Source organism: Onychostoma macrolepis, chromosome 09 (assembly GCF_012432095.1).
Source record: "Onychostoma macrolepis isolate SWU-2019 chromosome 09, ASM1243209v1, whole genome shotgun sequence".
Classification (NCBI taxonomy): Eukaryota; Metazoa; Chordata; class Actinopteri; order Cypriniformes; family Cyprinidae; genus Onychostoma; species Onychostoma macrolepis.
The window spans coordinates 15,573,891-15,594,630 of NC_081163.1; the positions used below are offsets into that span (position 1 = coordinate 15,573,891).

At 39.1% G+C, this 20,740-nt stretch overlaps 1 protein-coding gene across 2 annotated transcripts in view; it reads left to right on the top strand.

Annotated features, from left to right (window-relative positions):
* The window catches only part of hao2 (hydroxyacid oxidase 2 (long chain)), a 42,029-nt gene that overhangs the window by 13,814 nt on the left and 7,475 nt on the right, over positions 1-20,740 (top strand). Inside the window, exons 1-4 of one of the 2 annotated variants that reach the window (XM_058786681.1) lie at positions 13,727-13,846; positions 14,488-14,637; positions 19,676-19,827; positions 19,966-20,249. In XM_058786681.1, coding sequence (XP_058642664.1) covers positions 14,507-14,637; positions 19,676-19,827; positions 19,966-20,249 — 567 coding nt within the window. In that variant the 5' untranslated portion in view covers positions 13,727-13,846; positions 14,488-14,506. Of the gene's footprint in view, positions 1-13,726; positions 13,847-14,487; positions 14,638-19,675; positions 19,828-19,965; positions 20,250-20,740 lie in introns of those variants that run through there. The other variant, XM_058786680.1, reaches the window with a different exon arrangement.

Here is a 20,740-nt window from a genome sequence, read left to right on the forward strand (position 1 = left end):
ATTCCTTTGATCCTCGTCTCCGTCATCTCTCCTACACAGAGTGTAACAGTAACGTGGTACAATTATGATTAAATTAATACCTTTTCAGTATTGTTAAATAAGGTAAATTAAACGGGTCATATAATGCTACATGCACTTTTACAAGTTGTTTGAACTGAAATACACAACCACCCTATAATGATAAAAATCCACTCAGTGTATTTTTTTTTTTTTATCTACTAAAATCTTAACCCTTTTCTCAAATCAAGCCGATCTTAGTGTGACGTCACACAGACAGGCCCTTCCCACAATAGTTTGATTGACAGCAGCGTTTCAGCACAGACTGCACTGGTGTCTTACCTCAGACCCGCCCTGAGTGAGCTGTCATCAGTTGTTTCACCGCCGGAGCAGATGTAGACAAGAATGACTCTTAAGCGATTGAGGTGTTTTGTTGCTGGATGTAATAATGAACATAGCAGTAGTCATTTACTCCCGTCACCTGAGCGGCTGAAGAGGATTACGTTTGGTTCTGAAGGGAATGCGCCCTTGATCGACCTAAATGCATCTATGTTCGTGTGAATCATTCGTGATCCAGCTTCACCTACAGAAGTAGTGAGTACAAGGTTTTTTAAATGAATCTTTGCAAATGGCCTTTCCTAATAATGTGCTAATTAGCAAGTTTCACGATGATTGCAGCTAAAGTAAACAGTCCCTCAGAGTGGGGCGGGGTCAGCAGAGCTCAGCAACATTTAAAGGAAAATGACACAATACAGCTTGCTCTGAAAAGATCTGTTTTAGACAGGGTAAAAAAGGGTGTTTTTTACACTACCAATGAGAAATTTTAACCAAACTATGTTACAGACATTTCATTAAGACTCTAAAGAATAATATCAACTTGTGAAAAATGGGCATTATATATGACCCCTTTAAACACTCAATTTTTGTAAAATAGAAAAATATATAAATTTTAGCCATCTGTCAGAATTTGTTTTGACTATTCCATTTGAACAGCAGGTTCTTAGGGCGAATTCCGAACGGCTTCTTTGCGCCCTTGAAGGGCACTTCGGGAAGGGGACGGCATTTGTAGGGACGTTCCAAACGAAAGTGAACAACTTAATCCCTTCACGAAGGGCTCTTCCAGAAGTCCGTTAGCGAAGGGAACATGCGATGGTCACTTCACGGAGGTGATTTCCGTTTGTGATCATGTGATCTTCACTCAGGAGATCTTGCGATGCATTTTAAAGCAAAATTCAGGTTTATTTTGACTTTACATACAAATGTAAGTAGAATAAGCTAATTAAATTTGTCTTTATTTTCATGTAATACAAAATATTTTCGTCAGTGATAGAAATATGATTTAAGTTTGATTTTAGTTTGAAAAAGTTTAATAGTAAATAGTACACAATTAGACAGTATTTGAAATAAAAAAAAAATAACAATAAGAAGAAATATTTATTTGCAACAACTGTTGGAGCGCTGAATGCTGCACGCACGCGCAGCGTTGTCAAGGTAACATCTGGTCAGACATTCCCTTTGCCAAGGGAGTTCCGAACGCTTATACGAGACAGTAATGCCCTACACCCTTCAAAGAACTCACTTAAAAGGGCTCTGCCCTTCGAAAGGGAGTAGGGCATAGGGGTGCTCACTTCTGTTTGGAATTCGCCTTTATTCTAAATAGATTATGCTGTTGCTATCTCATTAGTTAGTCAGAGCAGGTGGTTGCATCACATGTAGAAAACTGTGAGTAATGCTGCATTCACGCCATGTCGTAGTTACATGTTACGTTCTCACAAGAGTGGAGAACATTGGTCAGGGACTGTTGGCTCCACGGAGCGTAGTTCAATAGACTGGTTAACAAACCATTGCAACAGCACCTTAGGGAGGAAAGCTGGATTGGGCCAAAGGGTAACCACTTAGTTTCCAAAGTTGCCACTTTCCAAAAGACCTTTTAATAAAGTTAAAACTTTCAAGGTCAAGATCACGAGTCGCACACCATTAACAGAAAGATTTCCATCGGTAGGCATAAAGCTTCCTTGTAGAAGCCGCCCTTGTATTACGAATAGTGTGAATGACCGAAGGCTCACAGTCTGCTAATAAGGAGTTGGTCCCAGAGGCCACACCCATAACTGCAGGCGGGCTGGATCTGGATGCCAAATACGACTGTCCAGTTGGGACAGCAAATCCCTCCTGACCAGAATCTGTCTCTGTTTGCCCACCAACAATGTTAGGAGCAAGGGAAACCATGGTTTGGACAGCCACCGTGGTGCTATCAGAACCCCTGAGTCTGCCCTGAGTAATTCTGTGAAGTGTCTCCCATAGCAGAGGAATTGGAGGGAAAGCATACAGAAGGCAGTCTGGCCAATCGTACGAAATTGCATCCTGTCCTAACGGACTGGATGCTTCCACCTGGGCAAACCACAACGGGCAGTGGGTTGTGTTCGAAGCAAACAGGTCTACTTCCACCATACCGAACTCCCGCCATAATGCCCTGAACTACATCCGGGTGTAGCCTCCACTCGCCTGCATGTATCCAATTCCTGGATAGAGCATCTGCAACCTGATTGACTACCCCTGGCAGATAAGCAGCCCTCAGCGACGCAAACCGTGGGAGTGAGCCGGAACAAACTCTCCAACTTCATAACCCCTTGGTGATTCAGATTGAAAACTGTTGACGTATTGTCTGATCGAATAAGCACATGGCGGCCTGCTAGAACCGGAAGGAAATGTCTCAAGGCCAGAAACACTGCATGCATCTCCAACAAGTTGATGAGGTCCATCGATTGGTCCCTTGACCATCTGCCACTGATACCTCTGTGGTTCCATACCACCCCCCAACCCATGAGGGATGCGTAGGTTGTTACAACTTCACGACGAGATGGGACAATTCCTAACGGCACACCTGCTGTCAAAAAGGTTAGGGAAGCCCACTTGCGGAGTACACGCACGCAACTGCAAGTCACTATAATCCACCGATGTCGATGGTGAGATGAATCCAACCGCAGAAGGTTGTTCCATACTTGCTGGGGTCGCAGATGGAGTAATCCCAGGGGAATTACGGAGGAGGCTGCTGTTAGCATCCCGACTAGCCTCAGGAACACTCCATACTGTAGAGTCACTCCCAGACGAAACTGGGCAAGGAGGTTTAGGATATCTGTCATCCGAGACTGAATTGATAGTCATCCCGATGAACGTGATGGATTGTGCAGGGGACAGAGAGCTCTTTGCCCTGTTCACTGAGAGACCCAACTTGACCACATGGTCTAGTAGTAGCTGTGTATTGTGCACAGATTGGGCCTTCGTCGGAGCACAAAGCAGCCAGTCGTCCAGATATGGTAGGATTGGCACTCCCTGGGCCCACAGGGAAGACAGGGCAGCCTTTATACATCTCATAAACACACAAGGGGCTAGTGAGAGGCCAAAGGGTAAAACTTTGAACTGATAACTCTTGTTCTTGAAACTGAGGCTAGAAGCGAAGAAACTTCCTGTGATACATGGCAATCGGAACATGGAAATATGCATCCGTCAGGTCTACACTCATGAACCAATCCCTTTCTGCAACTGACCGAAGAACATCGGTCACACGCATCATGCGAAACGGAAGCTTCTTTAGAAACTTGAGTCTTCTCAAATCTAGTCTCGTTTTGGAACCAGACTAGGAACCATCTCTTTTTGAACTAAGGGGTGAACCTTCTCTATTGCTCTCTTCTCCAACAAGGAAAGAATTTCCTTGAGAGAGAGAGAGAGAGAGAGAGATCTGCAGAACGTATCGGGTCTGTCACAACTGTTGGGATGAGACCCGAGAACTTGGGGGGCCGGCACGTAGCGTTTCTGGCCTTTTGAAGTTGTGGGGGGGCGTTGACATGGACCCCCCACGAGGGTGGCATATCTGGGCCTCATCAGAACCCGGAAACCTCTGTTGACCTTGAGGTCGGCTAGAAGGTTGTCGGAAACGTGGTTGTGCAGGTGTGTATCGGCGATAAGCAGGTGGTATAGGCATTCTAAAATTTGGGGTACGTTGCACCTGTGTTAGCTGTTCGGTAGTCGCAGACAGCTTCATGTGTTTTTCCAACACCTCTGATACGTCAGGACCAAAAAGATGTCCAAGAGACTTCCGGTTATGTCGGGTTGCTGAACGGCCGCGCTTTTCAACGCTCTCAGTTAATTCCCATAATTGCCAAGCCCTGATAACCAAAATCTTCGTTTTCTTCTTTGATATTTTCTCTGCAAAACACTAAGCATGTCTTCGCGACCGCAAAGGAAAAGAGATAAAAAGGATAATACGGATTCGGCTATGGATGACCTAGGATCCATGCCTGAAGCAGATACCGCACAAGTTGGCGCCTTTGCTAATTCCCGATAACAGCGTAATTCTTTCGGCTATAAACAGTCTGAAGAGTGAATTTTTGTCTCAATATAAGGATGTTCTGGCAGCAGTGAAAGAAGTTAGAGAGGATTTCTCTTCCTTTGCTGAAAGACTTACCGAAGCTGAGAACCGAATTGGCCAGACCGAAGACGACATAAGCGGCCTTCGAGAAAGGGTTTCCAAACTTGAAAAACCACATCGGACCTTGCCTCTGCTCTTGACTTGGCTGTGAAGCCGGCGCTCTAATATTCGCATTCTGGGTCTTCCAAACGGAGTTGAGGGAAATAATCCTGTTTCGTTTTTGGAAAACTGGCTCCCTCAGGTTCTGGGTGCGGACTCTTTCCCGGCGCCGGTGATCATTGAACGGGCACACAGTACTCTTTAAACTTACTACTATGTAAGCCGATAAGGTTGGTAATTTTGGATTTCACAGTCCACGAAGGGCTGGCTTTGATTTAGATAAAGAATGTTGAAATGGAGCTGTTAGGCTTTTATGTAAACTTATTTTCCTATGGTTAAACGGGCATAACATTTCAGAAATATTAGAGCATGTGCTTGTTTTCAAAGGATTTTTATGTTTTGGATACGGATTTTATTTTGTTTCTTAATTCAGCAACCTCATAGCGTTCCTATTAAAGGACCGTTAGAGTACTTAACTAGGGTAGTCATTGAAGTGATGTTCGCCATGCACTTTTTCAGTGTTAGTGCGTGTGCTTGGGGATTATTTTGTATTATAATGGTTCTGATGTGTTTTTTTTTTTTTGTTTGTTTTTTCCTCCTTCTTACCCTACTATATTATATATACGTATACTTGCACATGTCAATTTACTGGTACCTTTTCGCTCGACTCAAAACTACTTTAATTTTGTTGTAAATGACAATGGATTCTAGTTTTACACTAACATCGTGGAATGTTCGGGGGCTTTGCAATCTAATTAAATTGAAACAAGTGATGAATAGAGTTAACTATCTTTTTTGAAAAATATTGTTTCTGCAAGAAACTCATTTACTGCCGGATGAAGTCATTAAACTACATAGAAGATGGCCAGGCCAGGTTATAGCAGCATCATATGGTTCATATTCAAGAGGGGAAGCTGTGCTGATACATAAATCAGTACCATTTCATGTATTAAAAATTATTCATGACCCATCCAGTAGATATGTTATTATTACTGGTAGGATGGTCAACGAATATTGTAATCTTGTGAATGTTTATGGTCCGAATACAGATGAGCCATCATTTTTTCGTAATCTCTTCTTAATTTTGTCCTCTCTTCAGGGTAATTTAATAGTTGGGGGTGATTTTAATTGTACCCTAGATCCTAATTTAGACCGTTCCACAGGTATTGACGCTTCACACTCACAGACTAGGAATATAATTAATCAATACATAAAGGATCTTAATTTAGCTGATATCTGGAGGTTTCAAAATCCAACAAAGAAAGAATTTTCTTGCTACTCTTCATCTTTTCATACTTACTCCAGAATAGACTATTTTCTAATTTCAAAAGATCTGATTGATTGTATATCTAATTGTAAATATAGTAGCATTGTTTTATCTGATCATGCATCATTATCACTGAAATACACTCTCAGAAATATAAGTAAAAGCCCATCTAGATGGCGTCTAAACATAAAATGGTTACATAATCCTGAATTTCTTGATTTTGTAGGAAACCAAATTGATTTATTTTTTTAGTGTAATACAAATCAGACCTCCGCCTCAATAAGATGGGAGGCATTTAAGGCTTATATTAGGGGGCAAATGATCAGCTTTACCAGTTCTAAGACAAACAGATCCATCCTTAAAATGATAGAATTGGAACAAAATATTAAAGACTTAGAAGAAGAAATCCTCAGAAAAGATACTCCTGAACTGAGACAGGAACTTTTGTTACTTAAAGCAGAATTGAATGACATTTCTACTAATGAAGCTGTGGCTAATATAACTAGACTTAAACAAACATATTATGATCAAGGAGAAAAGGCCGGAAGGCTATTGGCTTGGTGTATCAAGGCTCAACAAAATGTAAATGTGATTAACGAAATAGAAATTATAGATGGTTTAAAGACAGTGATTCCCACTGAAATTAATAAGGCTTTTAGAAAATATTATGAATATCTTTATAAATCATCACCCCCACTGAATACCCATCTCTATAAAACATTTTTGGAAGAGATTCAGTTACCCTCCCTATCCGAGGAAAACTCTAAAGCACTGGATCAACCAATTGAAGAAGCAGACTTGACTGCAGCCATTAATTGTATGAGTAGTGGGAAAGCGCTGGGCCCTGATGGTCTACCCATAGACATCTATAAGATTTTTCACAACAGATTGATAACCCCAATGATTGATATGTTAAATGAATCATTCAATAATGAAGAACTCCCTTTCTCCATGCGTTCTGCCCTCATAACTTTAATTCTTAAGCCGGGAAAAGATCCTACAAAATGTGGTTCTTACAGACCCATTAGTCTTTTAAATTCAGACACTAAGATTATTGCTAAAGTTTTAGCTAGTAGACTTATATATAAATATTTACCATCATTGATTGATCCTGATCAAAACGGCTTTGTAAAAGGTAGTCAAGCTTTTCATAATATACGCACCGTGTTAAATGTCATACACTTCAAAAAAGAAGCCCCTGATACTGCTTTACTCTCCCTAGATGCCAAAAGGCTTTTGATAGGGTGGAGTGGGGTTATCTTTTTGATATCCTTTTCCACTTTGGTTTCGGTCCTTGTTTTCCCATGGCAGAAATATTGACTAATAATATAATCTCTAAATCATTTCAGCTTTCACGAGGCACGCGCCAGGGATGCCCCCTGTCACCGCTCCTTTTTACATTAGCTATTGAATCTTTGGCTAGTGCAGTACGAAGAAATATATATCAGGGATTACAATTGATGGTCTTGAAAATAAATTAGCTTTATATGCTGATGACATTATATTATTCCTATCCAATTTAAGTACATCTATACCATGTTTATTGAGCCTAATTAAAACATTTGGATCTTTTTCAGGCTATAAAATAAATGAGTCCAAATCTATGATTTTATTTCTTAAAGAATCGGAACGTCTTACACCTCCCATCCAAACCCCATTTAAAAATGCTCATGAAGGTTTTAAATATCTTGGCATTAATATCTCCCCAGACCTATATAATATGGCCTCCAGCAATTATAACTACATAACTAAGTTAGTCACCGAGTCAATTAACAAATGGCCACTTTTACCAATATCTCGGATTGGACGTATCAATATATTAAAAATGAATGTACTCCCCAAGTTCTTGTATTTATTTAAATCAATTCCCCTGCCTCCTCCACATAATTTTTTCTGTAATATGAGGAAGCTTTTCTCCAATTTCATTTGGGCAAATCGGCGTCCCAGATTGAGGCTCTCTCTTTTATATTTACCATATGAATGGGGAGGGTTGCAGTTGCCTAATCTTAAATGGTACTACTGGGCAGCTCAACTAAGAGCAGCAATGTTTTGGTTCACGAATAAAAATGTTATCCCTTGGGTACGGATTGAGGCCTGTACATCCAGGCAACTGCCGTTGAATCTGTATTTGTACTCAGCACCCCTGCCCAAATTGAAAAAAGCCACTTCCAATCCCTTTGTTAAAAATACTATTGTGGTATGGTATGAAGTCTTGAAACATCTGGGAGAGGTTCCACAGTTATCACAATTTACCCCTATTTGGGGTAACACTAACTTTACACCTGGGACACATGATGCTGGATTTAAAATTTGGGCATCAAAAGGTTTGAGTAAGGTGAGAGATTTACAGTGGGGCAAAAAAGTATTTAGTCAGCCACCAATTGTGCGAATTCTCCCACTTAAAAAGATGAGAGAGGCCTGTAATTTTCATCATAGGTATACCTCAACTATGAGAGACAAAATGAGAAAAAAAATCCAGAAAATCACATTGTAGGATTTTTAAAGAATTAATTGGTAAGTTCCTCTGTAAAATAAGTATTTGGTCACCTACAAACAAGCAAGATTTCTGGCTCTCACAGACCTGTAACTTCTTCTTTAAGAGGCTCCTCTGTCCTCCACTCGTTACCTGTATTAATGGCATCTGTTTGAACTCGTTATCAGTATAAAAGACACCTGTCCACAACCTCAAACAGTCCAACTCCAAACTCCACCATGGCCAAGACCAAAGAGCTGTCAAAGGACACCAGAAACAAAATTGTAGACCTGCACCAGGCTGGGAAGACTGAATATGCAATAGGTAAGCAGCTTGGTGTGAAGAAGTCAACTGTGGGAGCAATTATTAGAAAATGGAAGACATACAAGACTACTGATAATCTCCCTCGATCTGGGGCTCCACGCAAGATCTCAACCCATGGGGTCAAAATGATCACAAGAACTGTGAGCAAAAATCCCAGAACCACACGGGGGGACCTAGTGAATGACCTGCAGAGAGCTGGGACCAAAGTAACAAAGGCTACCATCAGTAACACACTGCGCTGCCAGGGACTCAAATCCTGCAGTGCCAGACGTGTCCCCCTGCTTAAGCCAGTACATGTCCGGGCCCGTCTGAAGTTTGCTAGAGAGCATTTGGATGATCCAGAAGAGGATTACAAGTTGAGTTTTTACTTTTTGGTAAAAACTCAACTTGTCGTGTTTGGAGGAGAAAGAATGCTGAGTTGCATCCAAAGAACACCATACCTACTGTGAAGCATGGGGGTGGAAACATCATGTTTTGGGGCTGTTTTTCTGCAAAGGGACCAGGATGACTGATCCGTGTAAACGAAAGAATGAATGGGGCCATGTATCTTGAGATTTTGAGTGAAAACCTCCTTCCATCAGCAAGGGCATTGAAGATGAAACGTGGCTGGGTCTTTCAGCATGACAATGATCCCAAACACACCGCCCAGGCAACGAAGGAGTGGCTTCGTAAGAAGCATTTCAAGGTCCTGGAGTGGCCTAGCCAGTCTCCAGATCTCAACCCCATCGAAAATCTTGAAAGTCCGTGTTACCCAGCGACAGCCCCAAAACATTACTGCTCTTAGAGGAGATCTGCATGGAGGAATGGGCCAAAATACCAGCAACAGTGTGTGAAAACCTTGTGAAGACTTACAGAAAATGTTTGACCTCTGTCATTGCCAACAAAGGGTATATAACAAAGTATTGAGATGAAATTTTGTTATTGACCAAATACTTATTTTCCACCATAATTTGCAAATAAATTCTTTAAAAATCCTACAATGTGATTTTCTGGATTTTTTTTTCCTCATTTTGTCTCTCATAGTTGAGGTATACCTATGATGAAAATTACAGGCCTCTCTCATCTTTTTAAGTGGGAGAACTTGCACAATTGGTGGCTGACTAAATACTTTTTTGCCCCACTGTATTTAATAATGAAACTATGCTCAGTTTTCAGGAATTAAGACAAAAGTTTGATTTACCTAAAACACATTTTTTAAAATATCTTCAAATTAGGAATTTTATTAATAAGACACAGCATCATTCTCCTCTCTTGCCAGATCTGTCCCCTTTAGAAAAAATAACTGTAAACCATTTTAATGGGGGTAGACAAAATTTCTTTATTTTATAGACTAATCTCTACTAATTGCAAGGAAAATACAGAAAATAAACGTTTGGCATGGTGTCAAGATATAAGTGAGAATATAACAGAAGATGAATGGCAGAGTATCTGTCTAAAGACCCATACCCAAACAATTAATACGAGGTTCAAACTTCTGCAATATAAATGGATTATGAGAGTATACATAACTCCGGAATTACTACATAAATTTAATCCCAACATTCCAGATCAATGCATAAAATGCAATCAAGAGATAGGAACTTTATATCATTGTTTATGGATGTGTCCCCTAGTTGAACATTTTTGGGAAAAAGTTTTAAACTTTTTATCCATGGTATTGAAACAAAATATTCCCAAATGTTTGGGAATATTCCCAAATTCCCACATTTTATACTGTGCATTGTTGCAATGTGCTAAATAAATATTGTTATATACTGTGGAACAGAGGGATCAGTCTCTACCGACTCCAAGGAGTTAGAAGTTGCCAAAATTAGTTGGCAGACAGTGTTCTCAGCTTGAGTAATGTAGGCAGTTGACTCATAAGCTTTCTTCAAAAGGGAATCTGTGCGGCCACACTGAGCACTAGGGCAGTGGACGTTTCCCCGCAGTGCTTCGTCCGGTGACACTACCAGTGCAGCAACTGGCTTTTCAATTTCAGGCACACTCCGCACACCAATGGACTGCGCTTCTGCCATTGAAGTTAGAGTGCGAGCAGTCTTGGATTGTCTTTTGGCCATACCTGGTCCTTTGAGGGCATTCGAAAACTCTGCCATGAAATCCTTGCATGCTGGCATAGCAAAGGAATCCACAGGTGAGGGTCTACAGAAAAACACATTAGACTGAACAGTATGTGCAGGACATTCGTCAAGGCCAAGATGAGCTACTGCCATCCGAAGCACTTCCAATGTGTCATCCACTGGATGTGGAGCATTCTCAGATGAATGAAGAGAGCCCTCACCAGAGCCACCAGCCACTGTAGACCCCACTGGCTTGTCATGGAGCTCAGGAACTTCAGTGGGAAGATGGTCTTGAAAATGTGTGTCAGAAGCACATGTAGACATAACGTCAAGGTGGGGGCTGTGAGAGTCATAAGGTGGAAACGTAGGTTCTTCACTCGATGAATGCGAGTTAATGTCCTCAGTGAAGGCCACAGGCACCTTCACCTTCGGTGGAGGCCACGTTCATCCCCATGAATAAACTTTCACCAAAAGAGGAGCCCCTTAAATGTGTGGTTTTTTTAGATGTTTAAGCCTTTATTTTGGGTAAGTGTCACTACTTATTGTAAAATTAAGAGATTAATGTTCAGACTTTTGCATATTATAACCTGGAACTTGGATGTGGTAAATAATTACATCAGATCCAAAAGATTTTAGCAACACAGCACAGATGCTATAGAACATGGTTAGCTGACTAGCTTTATAAGATTGTGTGCTACGCTAATATATTACTTCACAGGCATTACTGGCTTGTACTTTAACATCCATAATATTATAAATTGACAGTTTATTGCTGGTCTGTCGTTTTACAGTGCTGTAATTTTTAAAGATTTCATATTATTTTAAGGTGAGCTTAAAGGGTACACGACTATGAAAATCACACAGCTTCAGTGTGACATCAATAAGAAAAAGCAGAATTTCATAGATATCATAGTGTCTATGTAAATACTTCATAAACGGACTTTAAATATTAACTGATGGTTGTCACTTTAACTTAAGTTAATCGATTTTCTATGGATTCTGTCGACTCAAATCTGCAGACTGGCTCTGATCTTTGACAACTAGCATCAACTTCTCCAGACTGTAAATCTGTGGAAAATCGGGGCAAATATCATGTAGTGTATTCCAGCCATAAGAGACTATAGATAAGTTGACATCCATTTAAAAAGAGGTTTCATAATGAGGCTAGTTTCTGTGTTCATTCCCATGAATTAAATGTTCATTATTGGTTTGTTTTATTTGATTTTTGAATGTGTTACTTAGCTGAACGTGGACTGAACGTGTGCTTAATGGGTACAAAAATGTACCCATTAAGCACAGCCAGACTTTTTGAATTTAATGATGTATATCTTAATTGAAATGCTTTTGTCATTTAAAATAAAATTTTTGAGTGAGAGATTAATATTTTATTTTAACATAACTTTTTGCACTGAAACCAATATCTTGTGCACTAAAAATGTCTCAATGTAGATTTTGGTGAGCTTAATATGTACGTTTACCCTATAGGGGCATTCACTACAAACATCATTTATTTTCAACCTTAAGCATACACTATTTTCTGGCTAAAGTGAAACTAAAATTAGCCTGTGTGAAATGCGCTAGGCTGTACTGTACTTGTCCCTCTCATTCTGTACCAGTACAAATACGTGCACGCGTTGCACGTTTTGCTTGCTTCATAAGTGTTCCTGCATTAGGCTATATGAGTGGCTTTGGAATATAAATCGCAGCACATTTCGGATGAAAAAACGCGACTTCTATTTCTGTAAATATCACAGTTAGGAGATTTCTAACGACCGGGTCCCTGCATTATTACAGAAAAACGTGTGATTACAGTACTAAGCTGCTGCAATGGAGTAGCTCTAATTCTATTAAATAAAAGATGATGTATCATAGAGCAAAAAAAAAAAAAAAAAATGAACAGTGAAAGTAACAAAAACTTGTAAAATACATTTTAATGGGCATAATTAAGTGTGAAACTAACCGAAGGATATAGCTACAGTCAAACCAAAAACTATTCAGACACCACATATCATTTTTTATCTTTTTTTGAGTGCAGCACACTATAGTTCATTTATGTAAGTGAGGATAGCAAAATAAAGTAAACTGTGACATATTATAACCAAAAATTCATCATACAGTGGACTACCAGTAAAATTGATACAAATTTGGGACCAAAAATTATTCACACCAAGTCTGGGAAAAAAATTAAATAAAAATAAAACTGAAGTTCAGGTTTGCATGAACCTGGTTGACAGCATGCCCAGGAGACTACAGGCTGTCATTAAGGCTAAGGGTTGCCTGACTAAGCATCGATAGTTGTGTAAATATTGTCATAGTAACAGCTGTCTGAATAATTTTTGGTTGATTGTAATCCATCACATACATTTCTATCAAAGTTATCTGACATTATCAAGCTGAATTTGTTCTGACACAGTTTAACTCTGAGTTCTTGTCATATTTTATTACCATTTTCTAAACTATAGCGAATAAACTGTGATAATGTTTATGTTATTATTATTAAATGTTGAAGGTGTCTGCATAAATTGACTGTATCTATTTGATAAATGAAGTTAACCAACTAACATTATACATACTCTTTTGGTTTCTGTACCCAATATTTAAAAAATTTACAAATGCAATGAAAATATCAGTATCGGTACTCGGTATCAGCAAGTACCAAAGATAAAAGTATCATTAGTAATTCATTAGTAATTCATTCTAATGAATGTTATGTATTTGTTTGTTTTTGGTTCTTTCAGAGTTACATAGTGTATGTGTGCTGATCGATGAGTAAACACTGGGTTGCTGCAGTCCTTCAAAAACAGTACTGGATTAAGTCCATAGGTCATAGGTTTCTGATGACCAAAAGTACAGATCTGGTGTTCTGCTTTAATTATTAACTTTTAGTGGTAGTTCATGAAAATTTTATTGAAAAGTTTGACAAATTTATTTTTCTAACAAATATTATTATGAAAATACTTTTTAGTTCACTGTCTTTGCACTACGTAATCATATAGTCTCAGTAAGGGAATAAAATGTCTTGTAAAAGCTAAGTACTGGCCCATATTTAGAGTTCAAAAGTTAATCCCAACCTACTTGTGTTTCCATCCTCTTGGTTCAGACTTTCATGTTAATCAGTGTTCTGTCTGCCAAAGTTAGTTGGCTAAAAGCACCAAAGCAGTCCACTGTGCTGTGACCTAAATTTGTCTAAACCTTCAGAAAAGGTAAACGGGTCTCTTGTTTTTGATTTCAAAGTAGAATTGTTACATATAATACTATGTAATTATAATATTTAACCTAAATTTGTAAAATCAGGTGTGTAAACCTTCATATTCTGATTCTGTTTTAATGCAGGTCATTTGTTTAATGCTTTTGAGCACTTATCTGTAGGGTTGCAAAGGGGTGGAAAATATCCGGAAACTTTCCAAAAATCCCTGGAATATTCAAAAAAATCCTGGAAAGTTTCCAAAATTTCTGGAATATTTCCAAAATTTACTGGAAATTTTCCACCTTTTTGCAACCCTACTTATCTGCAATATCATGTGAAAATGTTAACATTTTTCTAAAGCAAATTTTTAAATGCAGTTTTTAAATGCATTTTTTCCACATTCACTAATGTAAAAATGCCTTGAGAAATATCAAGAAAATATATTATATTGATTTATTTGTATTTTATATTCATTGACATTGAAAGTAAATAATCTAAATATTAATCTAATTGATGTTCATAATTCTCTTTATATATTGGTGCAAGAATGCGAACTCAGTGATAAAATGATATTAATGCTGATATAATGTCAGTTGTGCATATATTGATGTCATGATGATGTGTGTGGGTTTATTTTATTTTCTTACTTTTTTTCAGTGAAGGAGTCTGTGTAGAAATGACTATGGTCTGTTTGAGTGATTTTGAGGAATATGCCAAGCAGCACCTCTCAAAGTCTACATGGGACTATTATGAGGCTGGAGCTGATGAATGTTGCACCAGAGATGACAACTTGCTGGCCTATAAACGGTACTATACTGCTGTTAAAGGGATAGTTCACCCAAAAATTAAAATTCTGTCATTAATTACTCACCCTCATGTCGTTCCAAACCCATAAGACCTTCATTCATCTTCGGAACACAAATAACGATATTTCCGATGGAATTCGAGAGCTTTCTGACCCTGAATAGACAGCAACAAGGCGCAGCACATCCAGGTTCTGTGTCAGAACGCCGGCTCCATTGTCCGCAGCACCTCATGGGTGGTGCAGTTAATGCCGAGTTCACACTGCACGATTTTTCACTCGCCGACAAATGCCCGAAATCAGAGACAAATCGGTGCTCGTTCACGCGAGTGTGAATTATCAAAGATGCGATCTGAGAGAATCGCCGACGCCCGCAAAATATTTGGCATGCTAAATAGGCTATCTGGAGCTGTCGGGCGATTCACAATCACGCTGTGTGCAATAATTTCTGACTGAAAACTACATCGGTGATGACCTTCAGCCAATGAGAGACCGAGAGACCAAGATACAGGGCAGAGGGAAATTTGGGGAGGAGTTATAGACCAGAATTAGTGTTGTCAAAAGACCCGGTACTTCGGTACCAAATCGGTACTAAAAAAATGATAACGTCAAGGTACCAGATTTTTTTTTAAGCTACCGGTGGTACCGAGCACCCGGTCAACCCGGTTCTTGACGCGTACGGGCCTATGATTTCCACGATGCAGAAAACGCGGACGGAACCTCGGAATCCAGTTAAAAAAACGGAATTTACAGTTTAACAAGGAATGCCACGGAATTTGTCAAAGTTTGGATGAATTAATCAAAAGTAGGTCATTACACTTAAATCAAATCGCGACACTGACTAGTATCTGTAAATATTAAGCCGCAAAAGTCGATTCAGATATGAATCCCGCATGTTCTGCGGGTCTCTGTGTGAATGAATGAATGACAGAGACGCGCGTCTTTTTTTACTACACACACTGAAGCGCGCGTGACGCTCGCGGTGATTTCAGCATCTGCCGTCTCAATGAGGACATAAAAACATAAACAACATCTACAGAACTGCTCTGAAAGACACTTCACGAGCATTTTACCGTTTCATTTGAGTAAAACCAGTGTCATATCATATAGCTACACACAGAAATTTAAAGGTATTCACGGCAACCCGTCAAAATAAAAGTTTGTCTTAAAGACATTGTGCCAGAAATATATTACTATTATTTAGTAGAATGTATGTGATACTATTACTACTGTTGAAAAAAATTAATATTTATTTTTAAAGAAATAATCACACAATATTTCTTCCATATTTTAATTTGAATAGTAAATCCCCTTTATTTACCAAAAAATAAATAAAATGTTTAAATTTCATTTATTTGGGTGAAACTTTACTGTTTACTGTTTTTCATACTTTTATTACTTGTGGAAAAACTTGAAACAATTTAAATAAGTATAAAGAATGGCATTGATTTCTGTACATTTTATTTTTGTTTGACTTTATTAAAAATAGTGTGTTTTTTAATTAGCATGTGGTACCGAAATTGGTACCGAGAACCGTGGATTTTCACTGGTATCGGTACCAAATACTGAAATTTTGGTACCGTGACAACACTAACCAGAATATCAGTATTTTAATAGATACAATTATATCATACAGAAACAAGCACAAACATTTGCTTGACCAGCCGCAACATCAACATTTACTGCAAAATTATTATTTACCTCTCTTTGCAGAACACACAATCCCTGTTCTCTGCATCTCCCTCCTGTATAATCTGTTCTTCTTTTTGTAGCTGGAAATTTGCACACAGACAATTTTCGGGCTATATATTTTTTTAATACTTCCAGTCTTGCTCGAGAACTCCGGGCTGACGCACGCGGGTTCTCGAGTTATTTCCTTATCACTTCTCGTGTGTGTTTTGTTGTGAAACGTAGTTTGCGGATTAGACAGAGTTTTAGGCGATTCTTCCTATTGTGAAATCGTGCAATGTGAAAGCCCCTGTCGCCGATCCATCGTGCAGTGTGAACTTGGCATAGAGAAATAATTGTTGAATAAAGTCATTATTTTTGTTATAAAGTCGTTATTTTTTGAATAACGGCATTATAAATAAACGGCGTTACTAACGGCGTTATTTTTTTAAGTAAGGAGTAATCAAACGAATTACCGTTTGCCCCATTACAACGCCGTTACCGTTACTGACAATAAAATGTGGCGTTACTATATTATATTATTAGAATTTAATTTTTCAGTTCATCTGAATGGATGCGCAGTGTAGCTGTATTTGACGTCCCATAAACAGTGTCAAGGCGCACGACTCGCCGTCGCTTTCTCTCACATACACCACGCAAAGAAAGATACAGAGCAAGAGAGTCTTTCATAACGTGCACAATTGACCTATCGGTAAGCCCCTCCCCTCGAACGCAGACTAGCCAATGGCAGTTGAGTATCAGTTGCAGGGGGAGCGGAACTCGGACATCTTTAGGTTTCAGCGCCATAGAGAAACACTGGAAGATCCGAAGCTCGCATCAGTTTTATGGGGTTTATGCTTCAAAAATGGGAAAACGATGTGTCTGGGGTACTTGTAACACTGATTCCAGGTATCCTGAGAAGATGGGCGATATAATTTATTTTATTACATTTCCTGAATCCAAACAAAACAGAGCAAAATGTCCCTAAGTATTCATACAAATGAAGACAAAAACGTTCATTTTCTGGTTGTCACACACTCATAAAGTTACAGTTTTCATCTGCTCAAGCAGAACGTTAATGTTATTGTGCTTTAGCAAGGTATCTCTGGCTAAAACTAGCTAACGTTAAAGTTAGTGAGTCCATGCTAATATACAAACCTAAATAGGGACTGTTCTCGCGTCTTGTACAGTGTAGGTCAAAAACACATAAACGAAGGTCTACATTTCAGTGCCTCTCCATATTAAACTGGTTAAATGTACATTAATTTAATCGTTCCCTGCGATGTTGATCCTGCATGTCATCCGCGATCGTTAGGACCGACCATAATATGAGACTTCTCCCGCTTGCATTGTGATCTGTAAACCCTTGCTTTGAGTTACCCACCGTATTTATTTTTAAATATGTTATAAATCCCTCCATGGAATATTTAATTCCCATTTGGTGGCCTTCTGTGTCCAAAATTGTGCAAAAACATTGTGGGACAAGGTTTTCACACTGTAGCTGTCATTGAAAGACAGCGAGCAACTCCGTTTGTTTGTCCGAGGGAGCAACAGTAACTAAGGGGGGCGGGGCTTACCGATAGGTCAATTGAAGCGCTACATGTAAATGATATTCTTTGTTGTATTTTCATGTCAAAATAACGGAGTTCCTTTGGAATTCTTCTGCTTTTAAGAACTGCCGGTTTCTCTGGTAGTGGGCGGAGCTAATGCGCAAACGACAATCTCATTGGCTGGCGCTCACCTATTATCGTCCCTATTTTGATTTCAGCAAATCAATTCGCGCGAACGCAGACAACTTGATTAATATTCATGAACCCAGCAGCTTATTAATCCTTAGTGCGTTTTATATTGATGACAAATATGCATTCATACTTGGTTATTCTAATTACTAAAGTTCTATCATCATATAATATTAAATTATCATAATATTATATTATAATGCTTGACTGACTGGTACTAAGTGTCAGTAGATAAATAGTGTAGATTAATGTACAATGTTTTATAATAATAATTTATTCTTTTTAGTGTCCATTTCATTAATTTAACATATTTAATATTGGGGACATCCAAAGTTATTTGACATTTGAACATTTTTTAAAAAGTAACGCAATAGTTACTTTCCCTGGTAATTAGTTACTTTTATAATGATGTAACTCAGTTACTAACTCAGTTACTATTTGTGAGAAGTAACTAGTAACTATAACTAATTACTTTTTTAAAGTAACGTGCCCAACACTGCTGATGTCACATGGGCTGTTTTAAAGGGGTCACTTTTACAAGTTGTTTGAACTGAAATGTGCGCTGGCAGTGTGTGTACACAACCATCCTATAATGATAAAAATCCACCCAAGTGTTTTTTTTTTTTTTTAATCTACTAAAATATTTACCCCTTTCTAAAATCGAGCCGATCTTAGTGTGACGTCACACAGACAGGCCCTTCCCACAATAGTTTGATTGACAGCAGCGTTTCAGCACAGACTGCACTGGTGTCTTACCTCAGACCCGCCCTGAGTGAGCTGTCATCAGTTGTTTCACCGCCGGAGCAGATGTAGACAAGAATGACTCTTAAGCGATTGAGGTGTTTTGTTGCTGGATGTAATAATGAACATAGCAGTAGTCATTTACTCCCGTCATCTGAGCCGCTGAAGAGGATTAGGTTTGGTTCTGAAGGGAATGCGCCCTCCATCTACCTAAATGCATCTATGTTCGCGCGAATCGTTCGTGATCCAGCTTCACCTCCAGTAGAAGTGAGTACAAGGTTTTTTAAATGAATCTTTGCAAATTGCCTTTCCTAATAATGTGCTAATTAGCAAGTTTCAAGATGAATGCAGCTAAAGTAAACAGTCCCTCAGACAGCGGCTTGGAAGAGAGGGGCGGGGTCAGAAGAGCTCATACAGATTTAAAGGAGAATGACACAATACGGATGGCTCTGACCAGAGCTTTTTTTGACAGGGTAAAAAATGTGTTTTTTACACTATCAATGAAAATTTTTAACCAAACTATGTTACAGAGTTTTCATTAAGACCCTAAAGAATAATATCAACTTGTGGAAAATGGGCATTATATGACCCCTTTAATGATGTACTACCTTTCTGGGCCTTGAACGTTGTAGTTGCGTTGCTGTCTATAGAGGGTCCGAAAGTTCTCAGATTTCACCAATAATATCATAATTTGTGTTCTGAAGATGAACGAAGGTCTTACAGGTTTGGAACAACATGAAGGTGAGTGACTACTGAATGTTCATTTTTGGATGAACTATCTCTTTAAATTTGTATTACTCTATATGTGTATAACCCTATACAATTTTATGGTCCATGCTTATGAGTAATCTAAACTAACTAAACTAATCTCATACAATAATGTCATCTCTTTCAGGATCCGCTTGAGGCCGCGGATTTTACGTGATGTGTCGATCAATGACACTCGGACCTCTGTGCTGGGAATGGAGATAAACTTCCCTGTGGGAATTGCTCCCACAGCTTTCCACTGCCTTGCGTGGCATGAGGGAGAAGTGGCCACTGCTAGAGGTGAGTGTGTGATGAAGTTACTGGGTTTCATTACTTCTTGTGTTATGCAGCACTTTGGCCACTAGATGGAAACTTGTTTGAAGCTACTAGTTTTACTTTTTTTGCATCTTATCTCTCCATTCTTCTTTCATTTCCCAGCCACTGAGGCAATGAGCACCTGTTACATAGCCAGCACATACTCCACATGTTCAGTGGAGGAGATTGCTGCAGCAGCGCCCAGCGGGTACCGTTGGTTCCAGCTGTACTTGTACCGGAACCGTAAGCTCTCAGAGCAGATTGTGCACAGGGTGGAGGCACTTGGCTACAAAGCTCTGGTGTTCACAGTGGATGTGCCCTACACTGGCAAACGCCGCAACGACATACGCAACCAGTTTAAGCTCCCACCTCACCTAAAGGTCAAGAACTTTGAGACAATGTTCCAGGTAGGGCAGTTATTTATTTTTTATTTTTTTTAATATTTGAACATTTAAAATTTATAATACAGTAAAGCAAGGGTTTTTAGGCCACCAAGGAAATTTGAGAGAAAATAAAAAGATTATGGAAAATATTTTTAAGGCTGTCCCCACATAGCAATTTTTCTCTGGCCCAGCTCCGGCCCACACAATCAGCTTTTGCTTGGCCCACATACCACAATGAATTACAGTCCTAGTGTGTACCAGAAATTGCTATGTGGGCCGGAGCTGGGCCAGAGAAAAATTTCTATGTGGGACCATACCTGTATGACCATAGCTGGCCCTATACGCTGGACCAGATGGGTTCCACATGTCAGCCTCAACAAAACCATAACCAAGCCACTTGATACACACCCCTCCCAGATGAATAGTCACAACAATGACAATATTCTGAACAAATATTTAATTATGTTTAATCAGCAAATCAAGTTGAATGAATCTCACACCTAACATACAGCATT